General features: G+C 52.7%; 1 gene segment (V, D, J or C); it reads right to left on the bottom strand.

The window, feature by feature from the left end:
• Positions 1–4596: 4596 nt before the first annotated feature.
• Positions 4597–9697, bottom strand: LOC119251140 (T cell receptor beta variable 20-1-like). The segment is given in 4 exon segments: positions 4597–4652; positions 8250–8636; positions 8922–8982; positions 9677–9697. Coding segments are annotated over 4 exon segments (525 nt in total).
• Between the last annotated feature and the right edge of the window lie 589 nt (positions 9698–10286).

Here is a 10286-nt window from a genome sequence, read left to right as displayed (position 1 = left end):
GTGTGTGTGTGGGGTGTGGTGTGTGTGTGTTTGTGTGTGTGTGTGTGGTGTGGTATATGTGTGTGAGTGTGTGGTGTGGTGCATGTATGTGAGTATATGTGGGGTGTGTTTGTTGTGTGTGTGTGGTGTGTGGATGTGCATGGTGTGTGTGAGTGTGAGGTGTGTGTGGTGCCTGTGTGTGTGAGAGTGTACGCAGGCTCACATACCTCTTTTATATTTTGTTAATTAAATTGATATAAAGTTACTATGACCGTGTTTTGCTTCATTGATTCCCAATCACAGTGACCCTGAAATCTCTTCCTATGGACATTAGTCACTTGTGTTTATTCTTAAGTTTATATCTTTTGCTTATTTATTATTTCATTATAAAAGATTAGGTCGCACACATGCACACAGATGTTGAGGACCTGGATAGTGTCGATTTTTTTATTTTCCCTAGGGAAGGACTTTTCTAAAGTGCTTGTACTCTCTTCTCGACAAATTGTCCTCTGGCTTCTAGAGAACTTTCTAGTTCCATGGACAAACCATGTAGCCCGGGAGCAGGTTCACCAACACCCCTCTGGGAAGGTGCTGTGAGCTCTGGTCACAGGTTGGGACGCGCACACCTGCCTTGCTCCTCAACCTGTTCACTCATCATCAGAACAACATGTAGCTCATCGCTGCTTCTCCGTGAGTGAACACTTCTGCGTGGCTGCGCATCGTCCTCTTATCGTGAGAGCTTAGGAAGGTGGCAGGTTTTCTAGAGCAAATAACAAAGTTTATTCTACAAACTACAGTGGTTTAGAGAAAGGTTTGGCGATCTGCCTACAAGATTAAGTGTAGATTTAATAGGTGGAGGAATCAGAAAAAAATCTGAGTTTAGAAAGTTCCAGTCTGGGCGTCTTCCATGTCAGGGGCTGCTGTAGAGTCCCCTGATTCACATATTCCACTTCTCACAGCACCGCTGCCCACACCACACCCTCAACCCATCCTCACACTCTCTCTTCTCCCGTCTGACCTACCGTTACAAACTCTTTCTTTCTGTCTCTCTCTCTCTCTCTTCCTCTCTCTCACACACACGCCCTCCCAGGTGTCACAACACAGGGGCTGTGGTCTGTCCCCCACTTCCTCCCAAGGTTTGCGAGGGGGTGAGGAGCGGTGCTGGTTCTTGTTGGGGTCCCTAATCTCTGCGCAGCTCTGTGTCTCTCACAGCACACAGGTAGAAGCCGCCGTCTTCAGGCTGCACACTCTTCACCGTCAGTTTTGAAAAGGTCTTATTTGGACGTTTGATGTCAAACTTAGTCTTGTTTACATCTTTCTCGTAGGTGACATCGTTTTCACTATTAGAAATCGCCATGGCTTTGATGCCCTGGTTCGGGAACTGTCGATACCAGAACATCACTGGGGTTGTAAAACCCTCACAGCTGCATCTGATCTCCACGGAGCTCCGGTTCCAGCTGATCGCCCTCCTGGGCTGCTGAGTCACCTGAGCCCCCAGCCCGGAGCCTGCAGACACAGAGTCAGGGATGAGCCAGGCCAGCAGCCCCAGAGACAGGCCCAGGGCAGAGAGCTCGCCCGCCTCGCCTGCTCCCGGCTGCAGGGAATCCTGTGTGCTGAGACCCTCCCGTCAGAACCCTGGGATCAGAACCAGGCCCCGGGCACGCCGCCTTCTCCACAGGCCTGGACTCCCCTACTTTGATCAGCCCAGCTCAGTCCCCATCTCTGGCTCCACTTCTCTCCTTGGACACCCTCCCCTCCCGCCACCCCCCCGCCAGGCCACCCACAGGATGAGGCTCGTACTGGGCCCCAGGAGCAGCAGCAGCAGCAGCATCCTCCTCAGTGTGTCCTCAGCTGCCCCCTGAGTGGGGAGAGCAGGACCAGGCCTCCCTCCTCCTGCCCACCCCCAGAAGGTGGGGTGCTCCAGAGCCTCAGCTGCTCTGTCCTGCCGCCTGGTGGCGGCATTGCCAATGACAGGGTCCCTGACTCTGAACTGAAAGCCCCTCACATTGGTGAAGGGCCTGGGAGATGCGGCCCCTCAGCTCATGCTGCAGAAGAGACACAAGGTAGACATCCCAGAAATGACACAGGACGGGCTCATCTGTGTGGTGAGTGGCTGCACAGTCATCCACAGCTGGTGTGTGGACAGGAGAGGGTCAGGATCCTTCAGTGATGCCCACGGAACCAAGGACAAGAGTGTCTCTGCCGCCTGCTGCCCTAGTTCCTTCTGCCACTGCACACAGCGCCTGCCCCACCCATCCCTGGAGTGTGGCTGGTGCACAGGGGGCTGAGGGCCCTGGATGCCCTTCCCGGCCCCAGGTCCTAGACTGCGACATCTTTCTCAGGTAGCATGTTCTGGAGGCTTCTGTGAACAGGCAGGACACGCGCAGGCCACCATCTCAATGCCCCCGGTGTCCTCACTGTGTCAGGAAGTGAAGGGGAATGCGGCTGACTGGCTCAACCCCAGAGCAATGCTCCCAGCCCCGCAAGGTCAGTGTCTCTGCCTAGATCAGTCTCTGTGAATCAGTTCCAAGGAACCTGTGGGAGGAAAAAGCAGGAACCAACACAGAATTCAGGAAGGATCTAGAACAGAGTCTGTGTGTGGTGGTTGGGCACCCCACATTTCCCAGGAGACTAAGGATCCCAAAACAGGGGACTTGGGGTTCTGCAATGCTTGCAGTGATACAGTGAAAGGTATTTCACCCAGTATTTCCCTTTATGCCTTTGGAGGGCGAGTGGGAACAATATGCTTCATCCAATTCATTCAATTCATTCAAACAAAACAGAATGTTGTAAGTGAATATTCATAATGGCAAATTTCTAAGAATTAACACCACTTCCCTTCTAGTTGCATAGAAATGATGTGGTATTTGGAGTTAGTGCAGGTCCTTGGGGTCACTCTGGGAAAGGTGTCCCCAGAACTCCTGTTTAGCTGCACTCGGCGAGTTTCCCAGCGAGTTTCTCCACGAGACAGGGACGGGAGTTATATTTAAAGAGCAGGTTTATTAGGGAAGCGAAAGGAACAGGTTTTGCTGAGAGAGGCCTGCATGGCTGCAGGAGGGCGGCCTTGAGGAAAGCGGCCTCCGCTGAGGTCAATGAGGTGAAGTCCCGGCAGGTACAGGTCACAGGCAGGCAGGAAGGCTGTTGTCTTGCAGAGGAGAGTTGGTAAGAAGAGGCACCTGCATGGGCACAGGTGGGCTGTGGAAGTGCTGCCCAGAGCCCTTGCAGAGACTGCCCTGATACAGTCCTCGTCTCTTCGGGAGGGGTCTCTCAAGTTCGCCTTCAGTTTGTCGCTGACGTTGGATAACCATGCAGAATCCACAAGGGACCTGAGATTCCAGGCTGGGCCCAATCTCCATATCTTTACCCTCAAGTCTGTCTCCACTCCCCAGAGCATCTCATCCTGCTTGGGTCTCCTCCTTGTGAAAAGGCTCTGGTGCCTGAGGGTCCTGAACTTTCCAGCTGGGTTAATGGTCATGTTATTCCCCTCAACCCCCACCTCCTTGTGGTCAGGTTCTGATCTTGGGCACCTCCTTTCAGGTCTGTCTATGCTTGTCCTCCCTCAGCAGGTGCTGAGAGAAAGGGAGAAAGTACAGGACACCAGACAGCCCACTTGCAAATTAAACAACCCCTGGTCTGTGGAAGGTCCTGGAATGCTGGTCTCCAGCCCACAGTCTCCCTGATTCCCGGCAGCTCTAAGTGTCCACTGGGATGTCCAGGGAGGCCACCAGGCCAGCCACTTGTGGGTGACTTGGTCCATGATCCTGCACACGTCCTCCTCCTACTGTAGGGTGAGGGGGCTCAACACTACTTCTATTGTGACCCCACCACCGCAGCCCCTACCCCGTCCCAGCCCTATGTCCTCTCTCCAGCCTGGTCCATGCTTACCTTGGCTCTCCATCAACTCACCTCACATTTGGCTTCTCTGTGTCCTCTCCTGTCCACAGAACAGGCCGCGGTGTTTCCTGGCTACACACCCCTCATTTCGGCATTTGCCTCTGCTTAAGCCTCTCCCCACTGGGCGTTAATATTTTCTGAAGGCAGCAACCATTTCCTTTTAAATATTTTTCTAATGGGGAGTGTTCAAGAAAGTCTAGGTTGTGAAATTAACGTTTCTTCTCTTCCTTTTCTGCTTTTTTTCAGAGAGACACGTGCTAGCCGGCTACATGATGGACACAGAGTAGGGAGAGGAGAAGGAATATGTGGACATTTGAAATCTAGTGTCCTGGCTCAGTCCCGGCGATCCACACAGGCTGGGCCCAGGCGGCCCTGGGTGTGGGCTGAGGAGGGGGCAGCAGCTGGGCCTGACTGCAGAAGGACCTGCACCTGCGGGGAGAGGCCTGGGACCTGTTCATGAGCAGCAAGGCAGCGGCTGCCCGTCCCTGTGCCTGCACTGCTGGTGCAGAGATAAAGGGCGCCCTGGCTCTGCTGGTGGAGGTGAGAGTGAGGGGGAAGGCCCGCTTCTGGTCCCAAGAGGCATGTAGACTTTAGGCATGTCCCCTTTCTGAATGTGCTTTCTGACTGGCGAGTGGTAGACGAGTCTCAGCCTGTGCCCTGCGTCCTGGCGGTACCAGTACATGGCGTTATGACCCCAATCCTGTTCACGCTGCAGGTCATGGCTCATCCTTCCCCGCTGAGCAGGTATTTGGGGCTAGAGTTATTCCGCCGCCGGGGGCCTGTGGGAGATAGGGGTAGCTGGGAGCTGGCCCAGGTGGGGCTGGGATCAGGAGCCAGGCCCCCAGGACAGGACTGTGCCCCTGGACCAGCACGCACCTGCCCATAGGACACCAAGGGCCACGAGCAGACAGCTGGTTGGCCATGGCAGGAATGGTGTCTGGTATATCTCCCGTGACTTTTTGGAAGACACAGCCCTGGGGATCCCCTGGCTTAATATTCTGGTTTGTCAACTGTTAAAAGAAATAGAAGAAGACACAAGAAATGGAAATACAGCCCCTGCTCATGGATTGGAAGATTAAACATTATTAAAATGACCATCCTAGCAAAAGCAATATACAGATTCAATGCTATTCCATTAGAAATTTCAATGTCATTCTTCAAAGAAGTAGAACAATTCTTGATGAAATTCATATGGAACCACCAAAAACCCCCAATAGCCAAAGCTCTCCTGAAAAAAAAAAGAAGGGAATGGAGATATCACACTCCCAGACTTCAAAATATACTACAAAGCCATAATCATCAAAACTGCATGGCATTGGGACAAAAACAGACACACAAACCAATGGAATTGAATAGAAAATCCAGAAATAGGGCCTCCCCGGTGGCGCAGCGGTTGAGCACTGGGTTGCGAAGCTGCCCGCATCCTCTGCAGCACCGGTTTGATCCCCGGCTGCTCCCCTGCCACCGGAGGAGGGTCCCACATGACTTGCAGACCTCCCCTGCCACCTGCTACTCCCCTCAGCAGTGTACTTCGGTCCTTCTGCCTGCTCTGCTCCCTGCTCTGGCTATGGTGAATTCTCTCACGCTCCCGCGCTTCTGACTGTACCCAGTGCTTGTATAAATAAATAAAATAAATAAATAAATAAAAATAAATCTTTAAAAAAAATACAGAAATAAACCCACAGATTTATGGTCAACTAATCTTTTACAAAGGAGCAAAGACTATGCATTGGAGCAAAGAAAGTTTGTTCAATAAATGGTGCTGGGAAAACTGGGTCGCTACATGCAAAAGAATGAAGCTTGACCACTACCTCACACCATACACAAAAATCAGCTCAAAATGGATTAAAGAACTAGACATAATACCTGAAACCATAAAATATATAGAAGGAAATATAGGCGAAACACTATGTGATTTGCACATCAAAGACATCTTTACAGACACATCACCCAAAGCAGTGACAGTGAAGGCAAAGATAAACAGCTGGGACTACATCAAATTAAAGAGCTTCTGCACAGCAAAAGAGACAATAACAAAAACAAAGAGAAAACCCACCAACTGGGAGAACATTTTTGCACACAACACTAATGATAAAGGATGATCACAAAAATCTACAAAGAGCTGATGAGACTCAACAAAACAAAGAAAATAATCCAGTCAAAAAATGGGCAGAAGAGCTAAAAAGAAACTTCTCTGAAGAGGAAATGCAAATGGCCAACAGGCATATGAAAAAATGTTCAACATCACTTGTCATCAGGGAAATGCAAATCAAAACTACCATGAGATACCCTCTCACACCAGTGAGAATGGCACGTATTAAAAAAACTAGAAACAACAAATGTTGGTGAGGTTGTGGAGAAAAAGGAACTCTCTGCACTGTTGGTGGGAGTGCAAACTGGTCCAACCACTATAAGAGCTGTGTGGAGATTTCTGGACCTACTAAACATAGAGCTTCCATAGGATCCAGCAATTCCACTCCTAGGTATTTACCCAAGGACACAGAAACATCAATCCCAAAGAACACCTGCACCCCTATGTTTATAGCAGCACTGTTTACAATAGCTAAGCTTTAGAAACAACCCAAATGCCCAAAAATAGATGACTGGATCAAGAAGATGTGGTCCATATACACCATGGAATATTACTCTGCATTCAAAAAAGATAAACACATGCAATTTGCAGCAACATGGATGGCGCTGGAAGGGATCATGCTCAGCGAAATAAGCCAGAAAGAAAAAGAAAAATACCGGATGGTCTCACTCATAGCAGGAATCTAGAAAAGTTAAATAAGACACCAGGAAAAAGAATAACTATAGGAAAGAAAATACCGAAATCAACAAGCAACTATGAACCAGAGACACTCTATGGGGGGGGGGGCGGGGAAAGGGGGGCTTGGGTCAAAATAAGGGGGTTGCAATTGTATGGGGAATACAAAAATAACATTTAAATTAAAAAAAATATTCTGGTTTGTCAGAGGCTGATGGATAATGGGCAGACTCCAGAGATCCTCTGATGGGATTGTGCCAAAGGGGCCAGACACCTGATCACATGTTCCCTGGGCCTCCCTCCTGAAACCCTGCCTCCCCAGGCAAGCTCCCAGCCTATCAGGCCAGAGCCACTGGCCTGGCTGTGGGCACCTTCCTGTGGTGGCAGCATCAGTTCCTCCACCGCAGCGCGGGCCATAGGAGAACCTGGCTTCTTTTTAAGCCTTAACTCTCCCGGGGGAGACCTGGCCCCTGCAGGAGTGTCTGCAGGCCTGGGCCCTCAGCCTGCCTGAGCCCAGGGCCTGCACCCACCTGCCTCCCAGGACAGCCTGCTCCACCACCCAGACGCGGGACCTACTCCATCCACTCCTTCCCACTCTCTCGTGCTTCCCGCCGTCCCTGACCTTCTCGTCGGGCCACAGGAGTTTTCCTTCTCTCGGCATCTGAATTTCTCATCCCTTGTGGCCACTGTTTCTTTCTGTCACTCCTTTTCTTTCTCTGTCCCACCTCTCCCGGGTTCCCTCTCCAGGCTGAGAGGAGCCCCTTTAACTCAAGCCGCTGGCTCAGTGTCTCAGGCCTGTGGGGAGGTGACACTCCCCTTTGCTCTGCCTGCGGGTGGCTGCTGCAGGGACAGGTAAGCAGGCAGGTTGCTCTATGCTGGGCCCTGCGTCTCCAGGGGTGACTCCTCAGTCCTCCTGCAGGTTCCCCGGTCCCAACTCTTCCAGGGCACAAGGGCTGACCAGAGCCAGGAAATTTGGCAGAAAATACAGCCAGGAAGCTCAGCACGTGACAGGGCTCACTCACCCGCAGGACGGCCTTGCTGAGCCCCGTGTTAGAAGTGACCCTGCTTCCTCGGACTTGGGGTTTTCTGAGATTATTCCTCAAAGCAAAGGAAAGAAACAAGGTTTGTAGGTGCCCAATATTTGCTGAGTGATGAGAAAATAATGGCAAAATAATCACTGGGATGTAAAAGTTGGGTGACTCGTAGCTAAGATCCGTTTTCTGAGATTCAAGCTATTTTCTAAATTCCTCACTATTTATGCAACTCTGCTGCAGACTCTAGAGATACTCTGATGGGCTCACAATTGTGCCAAAGGGCCAGAGACTAGAGATTGGGGTCTGAGTGATGCTGCCCTCCAGGAGCCTGTGGGAGAGAGGGGGGCGGGGAGCTGGCCCAGGCACAGCACAGTCCTGTCACCCACATACCTGCAGGATGCCAGGCAGGACAAAACCAGATTATTCCAGAGGGAATAAGAGGCAGCACAGTGTGGGGTAAAGAGACAACCGAGTTGGGCAGGACACTTGGTTGTGTGTTCTCTGTCTCCATCGCTCTCTCACTCACACACCCCTTCCCAGGTGTCTCAGCACAGGGGCTGTGGTCTGTCCCCCACTTCCTCCCACAGCTCCGAGGGGCGGGGTAAGGGGCTGTGCTGGTTCTTGTCGGGGTCCCTGCTCTCTGCCCAGCTCTGTGTCTCTCGCAGCGCACAGGTAGAAGCCGCTGTCTTCAGGCTGCACACTCATCACCTTCAGATTTCCAAAGGTCGAATTGGGATGGGAGATGTGAAACCTGTCCTTGTGAACACCTTGCTCATAGGTGGGACTGTACTCCTCCACATTACAAGTTGCCATCAGTGTGAGGCCCTGATTCGGGAACTGTTGATACCAGTACATGGTTGTGCTCTGAAAACCCTCTGGCCTGCAGTGGATCTCCACGGAGCTCCCGTTCCAGCTGATCGCCCTCCTGGGCTTCTGATTCACCTGAGCCTCCAGCCCGGAGCCTGCGGACACAGAGTCAGGGATGAGCCAGGCCAGCAGCCCCAGAGACAGGCCCAGGGCAGAGAGCTCGCCCCGCCTCGCCTCCTCCCAGCTGCAGGGAATCCTGTGTGCTGAGAACCTCCCGTCAGACTCCTGGGATCAGAACCAGGCCCCGGGCCCGCTGCCTTCTCCACAGACCCCGACGCCCCTCCACTTTGATCAGCCCAGCTCAGCCCCCATCTCTGGCTCCACTTCTCTCCTGGGACACCCTCATCCCCACCAGGCCGCCCACAGGACGAGGCTCGTACTGGGCCCCAGCAGCAGCAGCAGCAGCAGCAGCATCCTCCTCAGTGTGTCCTCAGCTGCCCCCTGAATGGGGAGAGCAGGACCAGGCCTCCCTCCTCTTGCCCACCCCCAGAAGGTGGGGTGCTCCAGAGCCTCAGCTGCTCTGTCCTGCCCCCTGGTGCGGTCGTTGCCAATAACAGCGTCCCTGCCCCTGAACTGAAAGTGCCTCACATTGCTGAAGGGCCTGGGAGATGCTGCCCCTCAGCTCATGTCACAGAAGAGACACCGAGACAGACATCCCAGAAATGACACAGGACGGGGTCATCTGTGTGGTGAGTGGCCGCACAGTCATGCACAGCTGGTGTGTGAACAGCAGAGGGTCAGGATCCTTCAGTGATGCCCAGGGAACCAGGGAAAAGAGTCTCTGCTGCCTGCAGCCCTAGTTCCTTCTGCCACTGCACACAGCACCTGCCCCACCCATCCCTGGAGTGTGCCTGGTGCACAGGGGGCTGAGGACTCTGGAGTGGACTTCCCATGTCCCCCGTGTCCAGGAGTTACTGGACTGGCCTGTGGGCACCGTCCTGTTGTTGTAACATTCATTTCCCACAGAGCATGAGCCCAGCTGGCCATAGGAGAACTCGCTTTGTGTTAACCCCTTAACTCTCTCAGCGAGTGCCCCCCTGGGCCTGGGCAGGAGAGAATGGCAGTGCTGGGGCCCCCATCCACCTGCCTAGAGCTCAGGTCCCCACATCCACCTGCCCCACCACCACCTGCCCACCACCTTCTCTGGCAGGTGCATCCTCGTCCTGCCATTTCCATTTTCTTGCTGTTTCCCTGCCTTTCTTTTATGCCCTGACTAACTTCAATGTGACAGAATTCCTCCTTTTTTAAAAAAAAAGATTTATTTATTTATATAAGAACTGGGGTATAGACCAGATGCGTGGGAGGGTGAGAGGATTCACCAGAGGCAGAGCAGGGAGCAGAGCAGGCAGACTAAACACACTGCTGAGGGCAGCAGCGGGTGTGACAGGAGAGGTCTGCTGCGCCATGTGGAACCCTCGCCGGCCTCTGGGATTGAGCCAAGCTGCAGAGGCTGCGGACAGCTTCACAGCACAGCGCTCAACCGCCTGCACCACCAGGGGAGGCCCCCCTTGGTGTGTACTCCTTGCCGTTCATTTCTGAGAGAGTCTTTTTGTAACAGGGTGGTCCCCAGGAAAGGGGGAGTTTCCCTGCCCCACCCAAGGGAGGGTAGAGCTGAACAAGAAGAGGAGAAGCGACAAAAGAGACTGAGGAAAAAAAGAGCAGGATGGAGCCAGGAGACCTAGAAGAGGCTCATGGAGCCTAAAAACACGTGAAGAAACTGTGCTTGTCTTTTGGTCGTAAACTAA

This window comes from Talpa occidentalis, unplaced genomic scaffold (assembly GCF_014898055.3).
Source record: "Talpa occidentalis isolate TD23 unplaced genomic scaffold, MPIMG_talOcc4v2.1, whole genome shotgun sequence".
Taxonomy (NCBI): domain Eukaryota; kingdom Metazoa; phylum Chordata; class Mammalia; order Eulipotyphla; family Talpidae; genus Talpa; species Talpa occidentalis.
The sequence above is the reverse complement of the archived record's forward strand: the minus strand, read 5'-3'. Positions and strand labels throughout refer to the sequence as shown.